General features: G+C 44.4%; 1 protein-coding gene and 1 long non-coding RNA gene across 5 annotated transcripts in view; one reads left to right on the top strand and one right to left on the bottom strand.

Annotated features, from left to right (window-relative positions):
- LOC308071888 overlaps positions 1 to 12945 on the bottom strand; it is a 34516-nt gene extending 21571 nt beyond the window's left edge. For 3 of the 4 annotated variants that reach the window (XR_013931357.1, XR_013931358.1, XR_013931359.1), the window contains exons 1-2: positions 7750 to 12740; positions 6218 to 6328 (exon numbers count right to left, since the gene is read on the bottom strand). This is a non-coding gene — a long non-coding RNA (uncharacterized lncRNA). The other variant, XR_013931356.1, reaches the window with a different exon arrangement.
- Positions 12946 to 13110: 165 nt separating this feature from the next.
- Positions 13111 to 23546, top strand: SLC30A1 (solute carrier family 30 member 1). Its single transcript, XM_080407976.1, has 2 exons — positions 13111 to 13916; positions 17372 to 23546. Exons 1-2 carry the CDS (start codon positions 13286 to 13288, stop codon positions 18280 to 18282), a joined length of 1542 nt encoding a protein of 513 aa, XP_080264102.1. The 5' UTR covers positions 13111 to 13285; the 3' UTR covers positions 18283 to 23546.
- The last annotated feature ends 470 nt before the right edge of the window (positions 23547 to 24016 follow it).

The raw sequence follows: 24016 nt of genomic DNA, 5'->3' as shown, positions 1-24016 counted from the left end.
TATCCCACAGTACCAGGCTGTGAATGAGTATTTTTTAGTGATCCTACAGTGAAATCGCCAGTTGGTCACTTACAGAGAATCAGAAGCATCAACAAGAAAAGCACTGAATAAAATCAAGTCTTTGCAATGGTAAGGACAGCTTTCAGCATATGCAAACACAGAATTGTCTTCTACTCTTCTTGTTAGTAACCAAACACAAAACAATTAGCCTCCTTCCCTATTTACAGGCTCATTCTCCCTGGTGACTCAGCCTGGAAGAATAGTAGCTGCTCACTTCTTTAATGCCAGAAGTCCTTATCGTGCTGTAAATCATCCTGTCCTGTTTCAGCCTCAGCAGTGCTGAGAAACAGGACGTGTACCCAGCCTCAGCACCGCATGTCCTTAACCACATGCAACAAATCTAAGACCCCTGATTGCCAGTGAGGTCCCTTCCTGCCCTTGGTAAATAATAAATAATAATAAATGCGTGAAAAGAACACTAGACATTTCTCAACCTGGGAGGTATTCTAAGGAAATTCTTACTTGGGACTTGCACTACCTGGCAGTGACCTTTTTGATTTGTTCTAAGCATGCAGCTGGCAGAAACAAACCCATGCCGATACACTGCCTTTGCACAGCTATTGAGACCTTCACAACACACCAACGCAGGCCATCAGGTAAAGTGGAAATCCCTCCATGGCAACATCTATGGTTCTAATTTTATTACTTAAATTAATACCAGCCTTCTGATTGACAGCTCTGTAGCCTGCCTTCCTCCCTTCACAGATGTAGTTCATTCTGAATTAACAGGGCGAGCCTGTCTATATGTACTCAGTGATCTGCTTTCCCTTGGAGGTTGCTCAGATTAGTGTCACTTGCTTATTTCTTTTAGGATGTGGTTACTTCTTCAAAAAAGAGGAAGGATAATCTTAGGTAATTTTATATAGATTACTGAGGAGCTATCAATTGATAATATTTTGTATCTTCCTTTTTTTTTATTTTGTCTGAACTAATCATCCTTTGGCATGGGAGTGAGAATGGCTGTTTAAACAACAGTAGTTTATTTACAGCTACTTGGGGTTTCATTGTCATTTGTCTGCCATGGTAGAAACATTAACCCTAATTCAGCATTGTTGGAAGCAAACGATTTCCATGTAATTAACTTTGCAAGGCATATGTTACAAATAAGAATGCTAATTTAGTACCTGTTTCACAATCACGTCTTCCTCTGAGAGTTATAGGGAAACTTTTTTTGCAAAATTTGGGCCAAATACCGCAACAAAAAGTCCACTGTCCCTTCAGCTGTTGTTTCACAGTCATCAGCATATTAGTTCCGGATATTTTCTTATATTGATCCTCATTAATGCTTTAGTTGTCTACTTCTAAAACATTCCAAATACCCAGACCTGAGTGATTGTGGCTGCTCTTGTTAGAAGATACTGGCAGCCAGGGAATAGCCACAATGCAGGGCTGCGATACTGAGGAGAGAGATGGCTTCCCTGTGACCTGAAACCCTTCCATCACTGCTGCCTAGATTTCAAAAAGACAGTACACAATTTAGGCAGGGGTCTTTGATATGAGCATCTCTGAGTCAGGGTTTAAGGTTATCACAGTGCTACAGCTCCTAATGATCAACCTTTGAGCAGTAATTTGAGAATTTGTCCTTGAGATTATCTGTAATTTTTTTCTTGCATCTCCTTTAGAGCATCTGTGAAGGACAGGGGATTCCCAAAGAAACAGGGGATTGATTCCTTTTTGACAAAATATATCCTACTAAGAACTATCCTACTAAAAGCTCCAGATGCACTCCCCCGCTGATGAGTCTTTTAAGTTTCAGGCCTGGGTGACATCAGAAGGATGATAGTGTGGGTGCTCAGCAGCTCTGGGAGACATCTGCCATACATCAGACACCAATGAACTGAGAGGTTTGCAAACAACCGAGGAAAGCTGCTGAAGCATGCAAAGCTAGGGCAAGATTATTAGGCTTTGTCTTTTGATTGTAAATGCAGGAGGAATCCTGGCCCTGTGGGAGCCATTGATGATGCCGTTGTGGCCTGGGTTGCGTACAAAGTCCTGCCTTTTTGATTTAGAGTGTTTGTTTCCAAACCTCTTTCCCCACCATCCCTCATTTCTACCCTCCCTGGGGACGATTCAGTGGAATAAAGCCACATAACGCCCATCCAGCAAAAACACTTGAGGACAGACTTTAAACTGAGCAAGTGTTTCATTACATCCAGAAGAATTGTTTTTACAGAGGGATACCCTTATGCTTATTACAAATAATATGTCTTATTAATAAGTCATTTCAGCTAAAGAGGAACCTATAGAAACTGCCCTCACTGTCCAACAATCAAGTGAGACTGGCAGAAGGAAACAAGAACTTTGGAATTAGTGGAAATAACTAACTCTGCCTATTATTTGCTTTTGATTTTTTTCCCTTTTGCTTTCTTTGCTCCATCTTGTCTGTTTACTCCATTTCCTTTGTATTTTTCAGTCACACTGTTGTTGGGTTGGTTTTTTCCCTTGGAACAAATAGCGCCAAGATTATTACATTGTTTGACCACTGTACTAGTCTCCAGCAGCAGCCAACAGTGTGTTCCCAAGACTTAGGAAAGCAGAGATCTTTGCTCTTAACTTTCCTCCTGAACTACGTCTGCTCTGTGTGTGTGCCCACATGTGTATGCTGACCTAGTGATGCCTCTAACAGTCACTCAGTTAGAGGGGAGATGACCACATTGGTAATTGTCAAGATTGTGTGCAAATAGGTGCCTGTGCACACTTTATGCTACAGTTGTGGTCATGTGAAGTTTCCCAGACTGAGATGATCTTGGAAATGCAGCTCCTTCCCCTTTTCACTTTAAGGACAACCACCCTGGGAACTTTGAGAGGGCTGAAGAACTCACTGATCTCACTGAAACTGTCAGGGGAAGTAGATAGCAGCACAGAAACCAGCATGCTAAATGCAGGCCAGTATTTACCTTAGGTATCTGCATAGTCTTTTGATGTAAAAGGAGTATTGTATTCTCCTTAGTGCTTTGCTACAGAAGCATTTCTCCAGCAGTAAAACCGAAAAAGCAGGTTTAATCATTAGCTGCTTTGCCACCTCTGCGGCTTCAGCAGGCTGTGTGCAGACTTTGCAGATCATGGCAGTCCGGCACACCCAAAGGCTGCACAGACAGTCTTGAAAGGAAAAGCTGGAGGCAGCTGTCCCCTTCTGAAGGCTCTGCCTCTCCCAGATAAACAGCTGTACAAGGGTGAGTACAAGGAGCTGGTTGCAGTGCTGCTGCTCCTGTCAGCTTGCTGTGGGCAGGGGGGTGCCTGAGCACTTGTGCTATCCCGCTGGCCCAGAGGGACAGATACATGCAGGGTTGCCTTGCTGAGTGGAGCAGATCTTATAGAAACATGAAACTGCGCTGCCTCCAAGGCTGGGGTTGCACTGGGACATGTCAGTCAGGGGACGTGGTGCTGAGCTCCAGGCTCTGCCCCCCGCTGCGCTCTGCCCGGGCAGGGAGGATGGAGGGCCAAGTGCCTGGCTGGAGCCCAGCACAGCTCTGCCTGCAGCCTACCACGCTGCCCATGGCCCTGCCCTCCGGGCAGCCCTGAGGAGCCTTCTCTAGGCTGAGTGTGATGGAGGAGCAACTACTTCTTTACCCATGGATGGATTAGGTGGCATGCAAACTGCCAGAGAGGGATATCCATATGCAGGGGCCCGTGTTATCATCCTGACCAGCGCAAGCAGGCTGTGTGACACAGTTACAGCAGGTGAGAGAGAGACTAAGGAGGTCAGGAGGACACTACGGTATGTGGGGCTAGGATGAATCACCTCGATAAAGAGAAGACTCAGTCATGCTACATGCCCTGGTAGGAAGTGCTGGGCTGTGTAGCACTGCCAGACTGCCCCAGCTGCCCCAACTGCTAGATCAGGCCACAGTCAATGCCAGGAAACCATTGCATAGGACTATGGTGAATTATAATGACAGAGATTGAGCAGCTCCTCCTCCCTCCTGCAACACTTCCCACCAGCCTACGAGCTGCCCGCGTGCCACCATACCGAACATTTCAGGAGGGGCCACACACGTGCACACCCGATTCCTTGTCCACCCACACAGACTGTCCTAGATGTTGCCTCCCACAGAGGACTGTGTCAGCCCAGCCTGTTAGGACTCCTCAGGGAAACATGAACACACGAGCACTACTGGCTGCCTTTCTATGTGCTTGCAGGCTGCAATCCAGTCTCCCTGAGTCTGAAATATCATGCAGGAAACTTCTTCCCACTTAGGATTAAACATAATCATTATTAACAAGCATAGAAGCCCTGAAGACCAGCTTGAAAAAGATCTACTAATTGATTTATAACAGTGTCTATCTATGTGTGTTTCGATAGTGTTTATAGTGATTTTATATCCCTGTATGCATGTGCCAGTGTATTAACGACACTGGTGTGTTGTGATGCTGCTCATCAAATAAGCACATATTTTGCTTCTTTACATATTTGCTTTTTTACAAGGAGAATATCTTCCTACAGGGAATTTTCCAAGAAACAGATAGGCTCTGCTTTATCTAATTAGCAAAGGCACAAAGTATGTCTATTATATGTGGCTAATAAAACCTGAACAAGCATATTCCTAGAACTTTAGTTGGCACTGTTCATGATCCTAAGGTTATACACAGTTTAACTGCAGCTTTTTGCACAAGAGCTTGACATACGGCAGGAAAAAGACCTTTATCCCCACTGTTAACTAATGAGATAATATACATTGTTAATCACTAAGGGAGATGGAGCACGTATTTCACAAACAGATTACTTGGAAACTTGATGGACAAGTCCTTCCTGGGACAGCCATGGCAACTGCTGTATTTAATATCTGCTTTGTCATCTCAGCAGTGGCAGAAATGGAATCCCTCCATTGGCTCTGCAGTTACTGTGGCACATCATTTAATCCACGCATGCTGATGTGAACTTTTGTTTTCCCAAACATTAAGACCGAAACACCTGGCTAGATATAAAGCAGGTCAACACAAATAAAGCTTTCAAGAAGCAATGTTCACAGTCACTATTTCACTATGCAAATAGCCATTCATAATGAACTGTATAGCATTAGATTGTAAGATTTAGATGAAGTTTTTATGAAAACACGTCTGAAGCGAGGCTCCTCCATGCTTAATCACCTAAATGACATGCTTTCTAAAACTCCTGTTTGTTTCTGAGGGAACTGCTGGCTGCCCAGGACTGATTAAATCAAAATACCTCCTCTATGCCTGTGAATTTTAGCTTGGAGACAGCTTTGAACATCACATTTCTAGTATGCTGGTATAAGCATTAGTATTAGCAGGATGGACCACTGGATTGTACTCTTCCTTCTGACATTATTCAGTTTGTGGCATTAAAGGACTCACTTAACTCCTGCTTTAATGTACGAATAAGAAAAATCCTTGTCCTATAATGGGCAGAACTAACACTAGGGGGCAAGAGTTGCCTCATTAGCCTCATTAGCCATTGACCCAATCTCTGAGCTATTCACACCAGGCTTTCATTATAGTCAGCGACAAAAATGGGCATTCTAAGGGTGGGATTCATCTAATCAAGTACTTACTACTGTAGGAGGAGATAAACCACATTGCAGGCTCCACTGACAAAGCTGATTAGATCTCCACTGACTCTAAAGGGAGGTCCATGATCTGAAGATGTTTTGTGCGTCAGCTACCAATTCCCAGGAGTGAATCCCTCCCTTATTGTCCAGTTGAGGCTGTGGTTTCATGACCAGCATCAGCAACTATGTGCTGTTGCCAGTATATAGTCACGCACTTTTCCCTGCCCTCATCACATGGTCCTATGTGTCAGCTCTAGCAATCCTGCAGCCCTAGGTAAATAGGATCAACTTGCTGAACTGGCTGAAAACTAACACTGAAATAAAAGATTTGGTTTTGGTTGCACTGGCAGGCAGAGCTGATGCCCCTCATGGCATCACATGTCCTAATTGCTAGATCTGAGGCTTGGTTGGGGTGGGAATGTAATTTCTGAAGGGGGAATGTGACTGCCCATTTTGGCACCAGCTTTGGTTAGACCTGCTTAAGTTGACCACAAAATGGCCTCTGTGGAAAGCAGTTCTGAAAATGAATAGAATTAGTTACAGAACATAAAGTTAACGTGTTTATGCTTACTGTCTTGGGATATGATTGACAAATATCAAATACAATTGATCCTTGAAAAGAAAAGAGGTGATGAGTCAGCACAGACCTTCATGTCTCCATCCTTATGTGAAGGCCATGTTTGGTGCCTGGAGAAAGGAGCATGTCCTGCAGGTCTCACAGTCAGGATTGCAGCACATTCCAAATCACAGCATCAGCCCTGGGGAGAGGCAATGTTAAATGATCAGGACTGAAAATATGTTTCTTCTGCTCTGGGCAAAGATGCTTCTCAAACACTTTTTTCTCAAAACGGTTATCTGCAGAAAATTTTTATAGTGGGTGCAAATTTGCTTTTAGTAGATGGCATTAATTATATGGTATCATTTGCTAGAATGACTTCTTTCTAAATATCTGTAGCTTAGAAGGGGCAGTTTTTGTCATGAGCTTGTCTAATGCCTGATGAACAGCTAACAGCACCTCCAGTCCTAAACACGATCTAACAAAAACACTTCAAGCAGCGAAATAAATGGTGTTTTTACACCATTTTTACACAGACATATCCATTTGTGTAGTAAAGGGAAATTCACCCATCTCAAGCTGATACAATTAGTATCTGATATATAAATGGTAAAATGATGAGTGTGCTATTGCTCAGCCACCTGAAGGACTTGACATAAAGACTTCGTGTCACCAGGACAGATGGATGCAGCTCTTGCCTGATGTGTGTTGTGGCAGCAAGAGCAGCAGAGACCTGTGAGTAGATGAGCTGGTTGGAAACACCAGGTGTACCTGGCCTGCCTGCTGAGGATAAGCCTGAGGCTGCCCTCCAGATCAAACCTGTTGGTGCTGGGTCAAAGTGGGAGCCTGTAAACGTGTGTTGCACAGGGCCCCCATGCCTGAGCATGCCTTACTGGTCCTGTGCCACCAGGCTGTTTGCCGTGCTGCAGGCGGGTCTGTCTTGCAGAGCAGAAAGAATGGGATGTGCCATATCCCATGCTCATGGCTGTCCCAGGAACCACCCTGTAAGCTCTGTATATACACAGCCAGCACGATGGCTTTCATTCCAATTTGCCTGGGGATCTTCCTCTTCAGAGCCAATACTGTTCTCATACTAAGTTCTTACATTGCCTAGTTCAGTCCCCAGGACTGATGAAATCAGATTTCTGCTGCACAGTGTGCCCTTGATGTCACTGAGCTCCCAGCAGACACGGACGTGTGTGAGCATGGCCCCATTTATCAGGGCAAAATGTGCCACCATAGGGCATTTCTTCTTTGGCAGCATTACACAGAGGTGTTCTGCGGCCTCACACAGTTCAAAGCTGCAATTGTTGAACTAGTTTTGAATTGACTTTTCAAATGCCAGAACATGCATGTTTATGATTTCCCTACACTATTAGTTGTTCTTGTAGGGACCTCTAGGGACTCGAAGGACCCAAGTGACCTTCTTCCAGCAAGAGACCTTTAGATACCCTGCACCAATAAAATCCAGCATCCTATAGCAACAGTGGGAATCCCTGATATACCAACTTTGAGGCCAGGAATCCCTAAATAACCAACTTTGAGGCCAGAAAATCTTGTATGCCTCCTGACAGGGCCTGATACTGAAGGTAGGTGGAGCAGGCACCCCAGCAATTAACATACATGTCTCTCAGCATCTGTCCTCAGCAAATACCCATTGATGCATTGACATTCATTGCCACAGGTCCAAGAGAATTGGCTCAGCTTAGCGCTAGCGATCTCATGTTCTTTCTAAAGAGAATAAAAGGCAGAACTTTAGAATATGATTTCTAAAAATGCTGTATAAAGGATAATCATTTCAGTAGCAATGAAAAATGTTACCAACCAATCAGCTGCAAAGACAGACTTCCAGAATTTCATTCTGTTAATTCCATATTTACAGGATTTTCCTATCTGTGTTGAGTCATTGTTACTATCTTTCCAGCAGAGCCACACTGTGTGCAAAAGCGAGTAACACCACATTTTTTTCTGACTTTTTTCCTTTAATGATTAATATATAGTGGTGATTTTTCTAGTAAGATCCACTTGAACATTGGCTGAATAAGGTATTAGCTCTAACTAATACCTTATTAGTATTAACTTCACAGCTGATTAGAGCAACTATTTTGCCCGCCTACTTGTGAATTTTAAGAAAATACTAGTTGTACCGTAAGCAGACAAAGCAGTAACCAAAGCAGCCAGGAAATGCTCTTAACTCCACCAAAGAAAAAAAAAACTACCATGTTCGTTAAAAATAGTTATAGATTGGCTTTGCAGTTAATTGTGCCAGAAGTTATGAAGCAGTTGCAGGCTGCCAATTGCCTTGTATCAAATGAATGGCTTGATAGTAAGAAAGCAAAATAACTACCCTAAAAAGGAAAGATCAAAACGGGACATAAGAAAGGCATATTTTTAACCAGTTCTTTCTCTGTTAGGGAGAAAATATTTTGGCAGGGAAAGAAGTGGGGGGTTTTAATCTGCTTTGCAAAGTTCAGAAGTATAGCGGATGACATACTGACCCCCTCAACTTGTCTGGAGTTCTCTGACTGATTTCCAAAGAGCCCAGACTTCACAGACACAGTAACCAGGTAGAAGAAGAAACCTCTTTTATAGAGCAAGACATTCTTAATTTCCTATCTTAGTGTAAGTTACAGCTATAGTCTTTCTTCACAGGTCACAAACGAAAGCATGTAAGCACATGCTTAACTCACCCCTGTTCAAAGAAGGCCTTTTAATTAACTGCAAACACATGTTTAAGTCTTTTCCTTGATAAAGCTGCTTTCCTGAATCAGGATGTAACACTGAATTTGACATAGAGCTATGTGAACAGTAATACTTGCTTTCCACTTGTATTGTTTTTCATTACGAGGAACAAACTTGTTTATGCAGGTAACTGGGCAGTGAACGCTTCTGTTGGCTTTGGTGTTGCTGACTGCATCTAATTTGAAGAAACCTTGTAAAGATAGCTACCAGAGAGAGACATTGCCTGCAAGAAACACAGCCTAAAATGAACACTGACAGCCTTCAAGTGGAACAGACAGATGGAGTCATGTTTGCCAGAGTCCCACAAGCCTTTACTAAAAGCAGACAGGCCTGATGACTGCACAGAATGGGAACAAGTTAGGTGTTAAAAGGAGGCAGTGTGCTCTGTAGTATGTGACTGCATTAGCGGTTTATAGACAGGGTTTCACCTTTTCCAAGTGGAAAGGCACTGAGTGATGAAGAGCCCTCTGTGGCGGAGATCTCTCCACTTGAAAACTTGCGCAGAAATTCAAAGGAAAAAGCAGTGACTTTATTTACTCAGCAAACATGCTGAGTAATAGCAAATCTCCCAACCAAAGTCCTATTCTTCCCACAGTGCTCAGCTGACTTAAGAGCTCAGCAGCACCCAGGGCAAAACATTGTACCTCAGAACAGGCAACAGGCAGGAGCTTTCTGTTCAGCCTTTCCCTATCTTGTCACCCAGCTGTGGGGCAGCATGAAGCTGCATGCTGGAGATTCAGAGTTACTTCTCCACTCAGAACATGGAGCATTTTTACGGTAAGTAAACAGATTGGAGCCGGGTCCTTCCAGACATGCCAACCGGAAGCAGAGCCGAGAAAGAATGGGGTGAGTCACGAACAATGACTGGAAGCCTGAAAAAAACAACAACAAAAACCCCGGAGTCCTCCCTACTTTGAAGACATAGCATTCTCCTCAAAAGCATAAGCAGGAACAAACTGTTCTCCTGTAGCACTCCATTTATGGCTTCATTAGGGACTTTTATTAGTCACCTTCTCGTTAACCTTAACATTGATAATATTGCCAGATGGACAGCCCTAAATTTAGGAACTAAATGCTGATAATACAACTGAAAAGCCTGGGAACAGCAGTGTAGAGCACACTGCTTTATGAGAAAGAGTGTGGGGAAGAGGTAGCGGCATGAACTCTTGTGTGGTCCCGCTGCTGGCCTGTGCCTGACATGTGCGGCAGTGGGACTGGGCTGGCACAGCAATTATTCATCAAAGTCCCTGTATTTGAAGCCAGTGAAGACAATGGTGGCTGCTGGGTCCCATAGGACAAAACTATATGCCCAGCCCTATTCATCAGGGAGCAGTAGAAGGCCTGAGGAACCATTATTCCTTCCCACCTGGGAAGAAACCATGCCTTCCCACTCTCCTGAGGTGTACGGTCCATGTCTTGTGGCTTTTGGCCCCAAGAGGAATTCAGTATTCAGCCTGGTTTAGTGGGCAAGGGCAGGATCAAGAACATGCCATCCCCTAAGGGGAAGACAGCAGCAAATTGACCAGTGGTATGGTATCCCTGAGTAGGTTAGGAGGTCTCGTGGTGAAGAAATGTTAAAAGGATCACAAATTGATCTAGACATTGTTTACATATCAAAAAAGAAGCCAAAAAAGCCGTAACTCCCCTCCTGTAAGTCAGTCACAGCTCTTGACACAGTTACGTTCAATGCTGATTAAGTTTTATTCATAAGGACGGTACTGATACTGATATCCTGTTTATTTCATGCAGGAGGGGACTGAGTACTTTAATCAAGAAAACTGCGATGACATCAGGGGGTCGACTACCTAACACTCACATTCAGTAACTCCTGAAGTCCCGCCAATGAAACAGTGAACTTGTTCCCCCTTTCTTCCTACCTAAATTCCATTGGATTAACAACAACCCCTGTAAAATGGTAACCTGCCCCACCCGCAGGAATTAAAAAAAGATTTGAGCTGTACCAGTTTCTTTGACCTATATATCCTAAATCTGGGTAGTTCTTCCTTATGAACTAATGGCCTTGTGTGGGGGTAAGTAGGAGAGGACATGGGCATGTTCTCTTCCAGCATAATTGCTGGTCAGCTTCCTGATTATTTACAACATCTTATTGAATATTATGGCATATATGGGAAGCCAAGTAGACGAGGAGAATGTTATAGCACGGTAATTACTGACTCTCTTAAAGTACTCTTTACAGTGGTCATTAAAGCATTCCACAAGGGTTCCTACCGCTAAACTAAAAACACAGCAGACCTAGATTTTGCTATATGAACAATCTCACAGAACACAGGGTTCAGGGTCACAGGTCAGGACAGCAGTGCCTGTGGTGCCCAAGCTGTGACAGCAAAGAGCATAACACTGCATCTTAAGCGAAGAAGAGGGGATGACACGCACAGATTAGAGCAACGTGGTGGATATACGTTGATTTGCTGGGACTCTGCTGAGCTTAGGGGAAGCCTGTCCTGAACCCCTTGGTCTCGGGTACGCTTGGTGGTAACTCTTTCCTTGTCAAAGCATGAAGACCTTCTGTCATTTTACTAACGACTAAAACTGGCTGTCCAACTCCAGCTGTCAGGACCCTTTGTACAGACCCTGAATCATGATCCCTTTGGAATCTCCAAGTATAGCAACGGACTTTTGCATTCTTGCTAGACCCTCCTTTTCAGGGCACCAGTTTTCTTACTGGGTCTATATATTCATACACACAACTACAGCTCTATAGCTACAAATAACTATGGCTATTTGTTTCCTATTTCTCCATTTTCTACTCATGAAATGCTCTTGGATGCTTTTTCTTGCTGCCATGTTTGTTGGCTCCCTGGAACACAGCAGCCAAAGTAAGAGGTCAGCTCTGCCTTTTTGCAATTTTTGCGACTTGCTTTTTTGTGATTACATTTTTGTGATTTTTCTGGATGTCTCAAAATACTTGCTTTCCCTTTCCTTTTTTAAACAAGTTTAATAAAACAAATAGCATCTAGGGACTGACTTTTTAGCATTTACATACTTTCATTACAGCTTTTCAAAACTTCCTCAAGCAAAATTGCTTTCATCTTCTCTCCAGATTTTTTAGCTGCTCCTCAGTTGTTATTGCCTCATCGCTCACCCTAACTGCCTTCAGCAGCAAAACCAGGAGAAAAAATAACTAGAAATTTCCCTGCAAAAGGCCAAACCTCAAACAAAACCAGGAGTTAGCAAGGTGGTAGGACATGGCTGTTGGGCTGCACTGTGGCACCCGCGGGCCCGGGGATGTGGTAGCTGGGGACGGGTGCCAAGGCCCTGCAGCCTGCGGGCCGGGCGCTGGCTCCTTCCCCCTCCCCGAGCAAGCAGGAACGGAGGGGCCTGGGGACCTGCACGGGCGGCGCGGCGCCCGTCCGGGGCCGTAACCCAGCGGGCACCTAACACCCTCCGGTAAAAGCCGGGGCTTCAGCACGGACAGAGGCAGGAGGGGCGGGCGGGCGGCCCGGGCCCGGGGACGAGGCGACAGCGGCCAAGTCCCTGCCGCGGCCCCTCCGCCTCCCCCCTGCCCGCAGCCCGGGCCCCGCTGCCCCCCGCGGCGGGCTCGCCGGTGCTGGCCAGCTCCCAGGGCCGCCCTGCTGCCGCGCCGGCCGGAGCGGGCGCCTGGCTTGGCCTCGCGGCTCCCCCCAGCCCCTCACGACCGACGGCCGGTAACGCGCCCCAGGCCCTCAGCGGGCGGCCGGTGCTGACCCTAACGGCCCCCGCGTGACGTCACAAAGGCCCACGGCCGAACGCGTGACGTGACAATGCACCCCCGCAGCCCGACCGACCCCGCACGACTCCCCCTCAAGCGGAGCTGGCCCAATTCCGGCCCGGCCCGCAAGGGGAGCCCCGCCCCCGCGCCGGCCCGGGGCCGTGTGAAGCGCACCTTTTGCACGAGTCCCGCTCGCCGCGGGGCGGGGCCTGCGGGGCGGCGGGAGGGGTAGGCGGGACGAACCCGACAGGTTCGACCAATCGAAGTCGTCGCTCCCGGTACGTCACGCGCGGCCCCGCCCCCCCTCTTCTAGCACTGTGGGGCGGGGCGGGGCGGCCGCGGCCAACGGGCGGTACCGAGGGGGTGGGGCCTCCTGTCGCGAGGGCGAGCGGACCAATGGCAAGCGAGGCCGGGGGCGGGGGCGGGCGGGCGCCGCGGGGAGGGGGGGCGGTGGCCAATGGGGCGCGGGCGGGGGGGTGTGGCAGTGCCGGCTCGGGTTCCGTGTGGAAAGAGTGAGGGGGCTCGGGTGCAAAGTTTGCTCGCCCAGCGTCTGCGGAGGGAGCGGCGGTGCCCGGGCGGCCGGCCGCGGGGAAGGGGCCGCGCTCGCCCTCGGGGCTCCGCTGCGCCCGCGGGCCGCTCGCCGCGCCGACCGCCGCCGCTCTCCTCGCGCCTCCGCCGGGCCGGGCCGGCAGCCGCTGCCCCGGCGCGATGTGCGGGGGGATGGCGGCGAAGGGGCCGGGCGGGCCGCGGTGGTGGCAGAACCGGCGGGCGCGGCTGCTGTGCATGCTGGCGCTCACCTTCCTCTTCTTCGTGGTGGAGGTGGTGGTGAGCCGGGTCACGTCGTCGCTGGCCATGCTCTCTGACTCCTTCCACATGCTCTCCGATGTCATGGCCCTGGTCGTGGCACTGGTGGCCGTGCGCTTCGCCCAGCGCACCCGCGCCACCAAGAAGAACACCTTCGGGTGGGTCCGGGCCGAGGTGATGGGCGCCCTCGTCAATGCCGTCTTCCTCACCGCCCTCTGCTTCACCATCCTGCTGGAGGCCATCGAGCGCTTCACCGAGCCCCATGAGATCCAGCAGCCGCTGGTGGTCATCGGCGTGGGGGTGGCGGGGCTCGTCATCAACCTGCTGGGGCTCTGCCTCTTCAACCACCACGGCGTCGGGGGCCACGGCCATTCCCACGGCCACGGGCACTCGCACAGCGGCAGGCAGCACCCCCGCGGTGGCTCCAAGCCCGAGCAGCCGCCCGGGGACGGGGAGGCTGCGTTGCACCGGGAGGAGACCAGCACCTTGGTGGAGAACTGCAGCAGCTCCAACGGAGTCAGCCAGGAGAAGCTAGGTAAGCCCTGCTGCGCCTCTGTCCCGTCCCAGCGTAGAAGTGCCAGGGAAGCGGGAGAGGTCCCTTCCCTGAGTGGGACGGTGGGCATCTCGGCCCTGCCTGGCGCAGGCATCATGGGGGCTGCCTGGCCTTTCTCCCAGGGAAGAGGCCAGAAACTTTCTCAAGGTGCTCACGGGCACATGGCTGTTGTGCCTCTTCCTCACACCTTTCCTTCGAGTGCTAAAAGGAGTGCCCGAAGTTGCGTGTTTGTTTTACAGATGGGCTAGAGTGTGCAAGAGTCTTAGGGTAAAGCAGTTTGCCTTGGAAAAAGCTGGTGCTGGTAGAGAAGGCACATGACGAGTGTTTTTTGGCTAGTGACACAAGCTGTCACAAGACATTGCCCTAGTGCCGTCTGAACTGGCTGCGCATCGAACGGAGCACGGCTCGACATCTTGGCCCTGGCAGCCAGATCACTACGTTGGGTCGGTTATGAGCTACCTGAGAAGCTAATCTCAGTCTCAGTGTAACATACAGAACTCTGTTACATCACAGTAGCATTGAACTTCTTTGTGACATGATGTTAATAGGAAGGAGTCTTGGAAATTACCAGTTGGAACTGTGGAAGTCGTGCAGTAGGCACTGAATGTGGAGCTCGCTGGTGTCAGAGTACATGCGTGGTTTCTTTTAGTTAGTTTTCTTTAGCATTCTAAAGCACGCACCTTCCCACTCACTTGCACATAGAGATAAATTTAAAATCTTCCCTTCCCAATTGTGATCAAACTGTCTGTTTTGTGGGAGGGAGTTTCTTCGGTTTATTTTTTCAATGGATCCAGAAGCCTCAGTAGTTTATTTTGAAGTCACTTGGTTGAAGTCAAGTACTGAGTGTTAGCAGAGTGAAAGGTGCGTTAATTGCCACTTCTCTAATTGTATGGCATCCCTGTTACTAGGGGGAAGGGGTTCCAGTCTTCACAGCCTATGTCTTCCCTTCATTTTCAGGGCAACATCAGGAGACCACTGTTTTAGCTTAAATTGTGCATTAATTGAGCCGAGTGGACTTTTCTTACAGTTGCAGTTTTTCTGTGGTCAGAGGTTCCAAGAAACATTTGAGAAACTTTGCAGTTTCTCTCTTCTTTAGTGTTTTGACTCCATGTTGGTTTTGAAAAGACAGGTTTTGCAAGAGGATAGGAAGGTTCTGAATATAGTACAGCATTTTCTTGACCACATAACAAGCTCTTAATGTTGGTTTAGTTCCAACAAGCGTATCCTAATAATTAGTTTGGAACAATATAAAATTCCCTTAACTTTTGATCTGATAGATATCTTGCATTGTGAATTGTTCTTGCATGGTGAAACATGGGGAAGAGTTGTGCTTTTTAGCCAAGTTTGGGACTAGTTCTAGACTAAAAGATTGACTTATAGCATGGGTTAAAATTTGTACTGTTCTGAACTAACTTGCCTGGAATTTCTCATGGATGTCCTTCTGGCAGTAACAAATAATTTGTTGTGGGTGTTTAGCTGGTAATAGGGCATAATTTTGGTCACAGTGAAACTTTGAAATAAGTTTGTATTTCCTTCTGTGCTCTGTCATGGTTATGTAGTGGATGGAGTTACTAATAGTTTACCCATGGAACTGTTACGGGTGAAGGTGCCTGGAGATGTGTGAGAAGCTGTAAGATGTGTAGGTGAAGACTAGGGATATGACCAAGAGTGGTTCTATGCCTTCACTGGAAATTACAAAGAGGGGTAGACCCTGATTTCCTAAGGTGGAAAGTTAGTAATAGCCTTAGGGACTAGTCCTACACAGATATCATTGTGCATGTAATCAGTTTATAGTTAGATTTAAATGAGTATATTTCAAAGGGACACGTTTTTACCATTTGCCATTTAAAAAAATCTGAAGAGCTTTCTGGAATTGTGTTTCCTGTTATCCGCCCTTACAGATAGGTCTACTAACTTCCAATCTCCTTTGCTCCAAGCACTTGGTATGCAGCAGAGCGTTCCTCTTCCTTTGCTTTCGTCATGGACCTGAGGTCTGAACTCTGTAACCTGAGATATTTCCCTCTAATTCATCAATTTCTTTGAAAAGTTACAGGTCCCATATTCCATAACTCCTAGAGGTTGTAGCTGGAGCTTTAGAAGTGTGATGCATGAGATAATGAGCCTGGGGCTTGGAACTCACCCGCTCAGCTGCTTTTGCAGGAGCCCACCCCTCCTTCAGAGAGGAAAGAACTTGTGGATACTTTATGACCACAGAATCACAGTCTTGAGAGCAGAGCAGCAGAAGCTGCAGGTCTTACATGTTAATGTTTACAAAGCTTTGAACTGAATAACCAAGGAAGCAGTAAGAGCTCCTTGTTTGTTGGGCCAGTGGCTGTTAGATTTCTTTAACACTGGGAGTTTTCTGTCCAAAGAAGAACTTCTGAAGAGAAGTATGAAGTTCATCATGTAAAATACTGGCAATTTTGAACATTGGAAGATGTTTTTCTTTCAGAAAACATTGGTCTTTGTAATGATACATTTATTTCTGTGTAGCTAGTTAGGTGTGATGGGGTGAGTGGTAATAACACAGACAGTTTTGACAAAGGAGGGCACTAAAATGTTCATTTGTGCATTGCACAGTCCGTGACACGTGGCTTTGGGCATTAACAGCTATATGTCACTCAACGGCTCTGTCACATAAAAAAATGTATCTTTAGTGTTTGTTTTTTTTATTATTCTGAAGTATAAATAACACTAGTTCATAGCCTTTAATAGTTTCAGTGATAACTTGCACTGTCCTGTAGTCAATATGGCTGGTAAATTCTGCATTTTAGACCCAAAGGCTCAGCTTCCTGTATCTTACAGTTCTGCTGGCTCTGTGCACCATCTCAGAAAAACTTCCTTTTCCTTGAACTCAGAAGTCTTTTGGAAATGAACTACTAAACCTGAAAAGAAGTTACTATAAAGCAGTATCTATACAGCTTTTGAGCTTCTGGGCTCATAAATTTTAATATAATGTAGCAATGCAGTCCTATGGTTTAAGAGAGATTTTAGCAATGTGATTAGCCTTCTGGCTTTTTGAAAGAGGCAACAAATGTAAGTTACTTAGCTACCTAACCAGCTTTTTTTATATATGCTCTGTAATTCTGCATTTTGTTTCAGAAATGAACAGTGAGGAGTCAAATGGTTAAAAAGCTAGAAAATGTGAAAGCAATTTTTCAGTGGAATAAATTAAAATGCAGTCATCTTTGTACTTGGCCACTCTATATCTTTAAGCTCCATGTAGAAACAATTGCCTTCTAGACAATTTAGATCACTTACTGGGAGAGCTGAATATCTCTCAGCCAGAAAAAAACATTGCTAAGTGTCACGGGTAGAGTTGCTTGCTTTTCAGTTTCATGGTCAATGTGGCAAGTTTAATATTGGTTATTATTTTATATGGAATTAATGTGTAGTAGTATAGCATATACCTAATTGTTCTACTGTTTCCTTGTCAGGTGATATGAAAGACGACATGACTGACCTACAAGTGAACGGGAATGCTGGTCATTATCCTCTGGATGTAGAGGAGGTTGAAGAAGACTCTAGTGCACAGCTTAACATGCGTGGAGTTTTTCTGCATGTTTTTGGAGATGCCTTAGGTTCAGTAATTGTGGTAGTGAATGCCTTGCTCTTTTACGGGTTGTGGAATCCATGCCCCAAAGATGGGCCCTGCTTTAATCCATGTGTCAATAATCATTGCATGGAAAATGCTACTTTATCCCAAATACTTGGCAGAGCAAACAAGTCTGAGCAAGAGCACATTACGGTGGCTGGTCCATGCTGGTTGCTATATTTAGATCCCATCCTTTGTTTGATGATGGTTTGTATACTCCTTTACACAACTTACCCGTTACTTAGAGAGTCAGCCCTTATACTTCTACAAACTGTTCCCAAACAAATAGATGTTCATTCTTTGAACTCAAAATTACGTACCCTTGAAGGAGTTGAAGCAGTTCATGAATTACACATTTGGCAGCTAGCAGGCAGTAGGATCATTGGCACTGCTCACATCAAGTGTCCTGACCCTTCCACATACATGATGGTGGCAAAGCGCATAAAAGAGATCTTTCATGACGAAGGGATTCATGCAACTACCATTCAGCCTGAGTTTGCCAGTGTCGGCTCTGAATCAGGGAGAGGGAAATGTGAGTTTCCTTGCAGGACTCAGTGCGCTCTGAAGCAGTGTTGCGGAACAGGAGAAGATAGTACTGCAAAGAAGACAGAAAAATCTTCGTCACTTAGTATTTCTTGTTCAGAAGTTGTCATTGAATTTCCAAAAACTAGGAGGACTAAGTCGGAGAGCATTCCTTCAGTTAAGCTAGAGGCAAACACTGATCAAAACGAGCAGTTTGAGTCATCCTTGTAACTCCCTGAATGGTGCTACCTGAGTTTTTGTGACTTTGACAACAGCTGTATTGCAAGAGGAAGAGACAGACGTTTGAGATGCAATTTTGCCAAGTAGTGTAATTGCTAAAGTCCTTGTTCTTGTCATATTGCTAAATCTAGAATGCTTGTTTTAAAGAACATAATGTCACCGTCATGATACAATGTGTTTGTGTTGACTTTGTACTGAGACAGACAGAAAGTGCACCAATGCTGTAACAACTTCAGAAATCCAGTTTCAACATTTCAGCAGAGACACTTTTTGCTGTGCTTCACATTAAAATATTTTTTTCCAGTGAAAAGGTATTTGAGGGATAAGCATGTAGGAACTCAATTTGTGTTACAGATTTCTTGGACCTACTCTTTCCTTTATTATTTGATTTGTAGATATTTTAATATATTGTTTATTTAGAAGCCCTAAGGAAACCAAAGTTCATAGAACATTTTTAAAGATATAACTACTTAAAACTGGAAACCACTTTGCAGTTTCACATATTTTTTCTTAAACCTATATAATAATAAATGTGAAGGCTTTTCTAATGAATTTATTCTATAGTATATTTTAAAAGAGAGCACCATGTGATTGTTAGAAACTGTCCCCACTTTTTCTGGTAAGGTAGCAAGGTTATTAAAATCAACTGCTTGTGAAAATACCAGATGTGAAAGATTTTTTTCTTTTATCAGAATGGAAGTTCAAGCTACTGTATACTGCTCTGTGATCGAGCCATGAGACTGACCGATAAAGTAACGCATACTTTCATATTTTATGGATTTTCTGGTGTTTTTCCTTATTTCTAAGTTGTGTCTGGTCATAAGTCTTCGAAGTTTAAAGAATCCTTGACTCACAGTGCTATGAATGAAGAGCTAGAGCTTCATTTTTAACTGATGCTCAGTTTACTAAGATAAAAGAATTAGTTATGCCAATAAGTGCTCTGTCGGGGAAAGTCTGCCAAGCACCAACAGTATAATTCATGCTTCTAAGCATAGACACTAGCCTCCACAGCAAGTAATTCAGTGGTGCATTTTGCTTGTAGTTGAGTGTGTCTGTAAGCACTTCCAGTGACTGCAGTCCTGGTCCCCACCATGTCCTCAGGAGCCTTCCACTGACTTAAGGAAGCGGGGCAGGGAGTAGGATTTAATTTGCTGTGTTTCACCCTTTGAGGTGCTTATGTATCACATAATTCCATTTATTAAGTATCTGAATCTGAGGTTTAAAATGTTAACCCAATTAATTGACAACTGGCTCTAAAGAAGCTGTTACAGTATGCTGCCAACTTACACCTTAACAAAGGAGAAACTGGTCTACGGAGTCTGTAAATTTTGCAGAGACTAGATGAGAGCTGAAGATAAAGTATACAAGAAATCTAATCTAAAACCCTGGACCTTTCAATCTATCCTGAAGTTATGTATGGGAAATAATGTCTTGTGATTTAGTTGACTGCTCCTATGCTCAAAACTGGAAAATGATGCAGATCTTCCATTGTTTGCTCTGACTTTGGACATGGTAAACACTCTGCCTCAGTTTCCCTGTCTTAAAATGGGGATCATACCTACCTCACAGGGGTGTTGTGAGGCTTAACTGTTGTGTGAAGAGCTCTGAGATCTGTTACTGGAAGGCACTGGAAGGAGTATAAGATACTAAATTACATGGTATTTACTACTTCTACAAATGTATTGCAATACCTAGGCACAACAGAGGGAACTGAGGATAGTTTTGGCCTTATGAAATTCTTTGATGCTGTGGTTTTCAGGTTTTTAACAGTATTTAAATGTAGAATTTTTTAAAAAGAATGTTTTAGTGAAGGGAATGTAGCTTTGCTTCCGGATACGGAACACCTCGCTAGTTTGCATTTCTAATATGTCTCGTATGATAATTGCTCCTAAGTAGTTCAAAATAGTCTGCTGCTCGTCGGACCTGGATTGACCCAGGTCACAGCAGTGGTCTTACCCTACCCGACTTCTCAGCAGAGCATTGCAGTCAACTCTCGATTATCCATGGGTTGATTACCAGTGTTTTATTTTAACTGTGCAGTCTACAGGGCCAGACTAGCTCTGTATCGCATGCCAATGCATTGGCCAAATGCTGCGCACCAAAGCATTGGAAAAGTAGAGGAGCCCAGTCCAGTTTTGCACGGGCCCCCTTTAGGGGGTTTGTTAGCTTGGGTGCAGCGCAGCACCATGCAGTTATTTTGCTTTTTGGCTGCTCAGATGCATCCACAGGGAGCTGCAGTGTGTGGATGGGTTGGTTCAGCTTTGTGCTAGCTTGGGAATGTTGGTGCTTCACAGCCATTGGCATTGCTCACCTTTTTCTGTGTTTATGCTTGTTGTATAGTCTCATAAACTAACTTAAATATGTTAATATAGTATTTATATATGTTTTTGTTTTGTCTGAATTATCTTAACTCTTTAACTCTTTCTTCTGTTACCTATATACAATCTAGAGTTGACTGTTAAATGAGATCTCGTATGAGACTACATTTGCAGAACATGCTACCACTGCTAGTATACTACAGACTATTAACCAAGTAAATTTTGAAATGAACAAAGTGCCTTTTTTTTTTATTTTTTAGATGTGTATCCTTGCTTTTTATGGTAAACTTCCACTAATTATTTTGCTCGCTAGTTTAAAATTGGTCTCAGTCATTAGTATGAATTATTGAGGTCCTGCTGTATATCACTAATGCACAATAGAACTACTGCTTTTTAGTTTATTTAAAAAAAAAAAAAACAACAAACAAGCAAACCATAGTAGCACTGAGAAGCCTGACTTACTTCTTTCCTGTTGCTCTTATAAAAAGAGAGCAACTATTGAGTCTTGACAGTTGCCATCATTGGTTAGCAGTCTCAGTAAATGCATCTGAATAGATGGAGTTGTAATCACCAATTCCATTATAACTATTTAATCTTTTTTTTTTCTTTTTGTGTGTGTGTGTGCGCCAGAAGTCATATTTTTCTATTTCGGTGTCCATTGCAGGCAATGGCTAGCTTAAAAGACAAAAAAGCTCTCCCTCCCTGTTATTTTTATTATCAGGACAGGGTGCAGATGTGATGATGATGATGATGATGGGGGCAGCAGGCGGAGTTGCTTGGCCTTGCTGTCATGTACTGTGTTGCATGTGCGGCAGCAGCTGGTGTTAACAGGGCCCTTTAGTCTCTTTAGCCCTTGTTGGTAAATTCCCTGAAAGCATGTAGTCAGGTCAAGGTGGGGGCTGTACAGCAGCAGGAACACAACTTTTGTGTTTGTTCTGTCTGTACGAAACCCGACTGTAGCCTGCTAACTTGTGATATAACTTGATATTTTTTTTTTTTTTAACCTGATCAATCTGTGGTTAAACAGACTGGATTTGTTCTGAACATCACAGTTCCGGAATACTGGGAGCATTCAAAAACACTGCGCAGTCTCTCTCTTTTTTTTTTTTTTTTTTTTTCTTCCACAAAGCATGAAACTAGTGAATCTCATGTAAGTGAACACTGCAGTGGTGGGGAGCTACTTGTATTGTGTATCACATTCCTGAATTTTTAAAATAAAAAAAAAATATGGAACACTCATTTTAAGGAAAAATAAGTTTGTATTTCAGTGTCTAGATTGTTTAGGCTTCTGATTAAATGTGTCAGAGATGTACCAAACATCACCAAGTGAAATATTTTACACTTTGTACACGTCTTATCCAGAAACATGCTATTTTAGAATCACTTCTTAGATTATATCTGCACCTGAGGTGCAGCACAGAACCAATTCAGACACTCAGTGGGCTAGCCACAGTGCTGTGAAGCTTTACTTTTTAACAGACTAAATTGCTTCTATGGAACCCCTTACGATTTTAGCCTGATTGCTTTCAACATCCACTCTAGGCTTTTGGTGATACCTGTTATTGCTGCATCATGGTATTTGGTATGGACATACACATAGTTATGGAAAAGACAAAACTAGCCCAAACTTGCGACTCCCCAAAAGTCATGGCAAGGGCTCAATCCTGTACATTTCTGTATTCATGAATAGTTTCATCGGGCTGACGAGTAGTTACTTGCATGCAAGGAATTACTTGCGGGAGTGAGTCCAGAGCTTCTGCCAGTACAGCCTAGCTTTTGAAGAATGACTGAAAGTACCTAGATTTTGTGGGTCTATTAAAATCAGGAATACCACGGTGTTTCTGAATTTGCTGCAGAAATACTATTGGGTTTTTTATAATTCCAGCATTTATTCCTTTTCCCCATTCTCCAAAAGAAAGACAAAAAGCTCAGAGTGTCCTAAGACTTCCTAACAAGTCTAGCTAAACTGACATGGTTGTTTGCTTCTGAAATGGGGCTCTCTGAATTTATTAAACACTGCCTAGTGGAGTTTGGGGAGGAGGGATAAAGATTCTTGCCATTCTCCTTCCCCTGCCCCCTGCTTTGACTGCACTTTCTAATCTCTTCAGCTATGGAGAGACCCGGGGGGGACACGGAGGGGGTGAATTTTGTAGCTAGATGTTCTGAGTCCCATGTGGAGGGAATGGGAAATACTGCTAACTATATTTAAAAGCATATAAATATGCTCTGACTATTTTAGTTTCATAGCATAGCATCAGTTACGCCCTTTTTAGGTATGCATTTAAGTTCAGTTCTGTAGTAACTTTGTTGTGTTTTTCTTTCTCTGCTGGACAGAAAGAGGTGAATGCTCTGTTTGCCTGAGCTAAAGCCAGTCTTGACAATTTTCCAAACCAAATGTAGCTTTGCTGATAACAGGAGGTCTGATTATTCTTTATGACCTTTGTTTTGTGTGGTTAGCTGCCTGTGAGGTACAGTGCCATGTTTTAGCAGGCTCACATTTATATTTTTGCATTCACTGTGTTATCTAAGTAGTTGAAGAGAAAAACCATGATACTGAAAAATATATTTTCATCTATATGTCTCCAAAAAAGCACATGGGATTAGTTTGGCTTCTTTTTTTTCATGTCCTGGATCCTGTTTGTGAGCAATGTTAAAATATAACTGGCATAGCTAGTGTTCATTGATGATACTTCTTTTTGCCTTTTAACAGAAATTATTTTTACAGAATTTTTTTTTTTTTGTATTAAGTATTAAAGTCCTGAGAAAATAAATGGAGCTCTTGAATGTCAAATATGTTTAGTTGGGATTTCTTTTTCAGGTCATTTCCTCAGAAGAAATTTGACTAGTAGAAATGCACTTTCACCATCTCCCAGGCTCTCAGAAACAAGTAGGAAGAGCACAGGTAGAAGAGGAGGTTAATAAATGGGTTATAAGTGATGGTCTCCAACTGTCTGGATTCCAGGTGTGATTAAAAGAATGGTTGCTCAGTTCTAGTATCGTGTGAAGAGTTGATTATGCAAAATGCATTTATTTCCCGGGTGGTTTTTTTTTCTAAGAAAAACGGCTTTTGAAAGGAATAAAAAAATCTTCCTGTCCTGTTAATTGGCTGTGGTTAAGTATCTAACATACGGGTCATTAAGGTAAGCTTCCTAATACAAGTCTGTACTGGTTTATTTAATGTGTTTGGAAGACAGCTACTTTAGAACAGAAGATGCTTTGGAGTTTTCCAGCTTCATTTGTTTCGGTTCAGAAACACTGCAGTTCATCAAGTTTTGTTGGGAGAAAAGTACTGACTACAGAAAAAGATAGAGCTGCCAGCAATAATACTGAGGATTGTTATTAATACCTGCCTTGAGCTGTTCATGAGCTTGCAATGATGAGTTCATTGTGGAGCCCTTCACTGGTGC

Source organism: Falco punctatus (genome assembly GCF_963210335.1).
Source record: "Falco punctatus genome assembly, chromosome: 12".
Classification (NCBI taxonomy): Eukaryota; Metazoa; Chordata; class Aves; order Falconiformes; family Falconidae; genus Falco; species Falco punctatus.
This window is presented reverse-complemented; position numbering and strand designations above follow the sequence as displayed.

Bases quoted from the DNA above. Each gene is read 5' to 3' on its own strand.
- SLC30A1 (XM_080407976.1), top strand. From the start codon at position 13,286: ATGTGCGGGGGGATGGCGGCGAAGGGGCCGGGCGGGCCGCGGTGGTGG. The intron at 13,917-17,371 runs GTAAGCCCTGCT...TTTCCTTGTCAG, and splicing joins AGTCAGCCAGGAGAAGCTAG to GTGATATGAAAGACGACATG.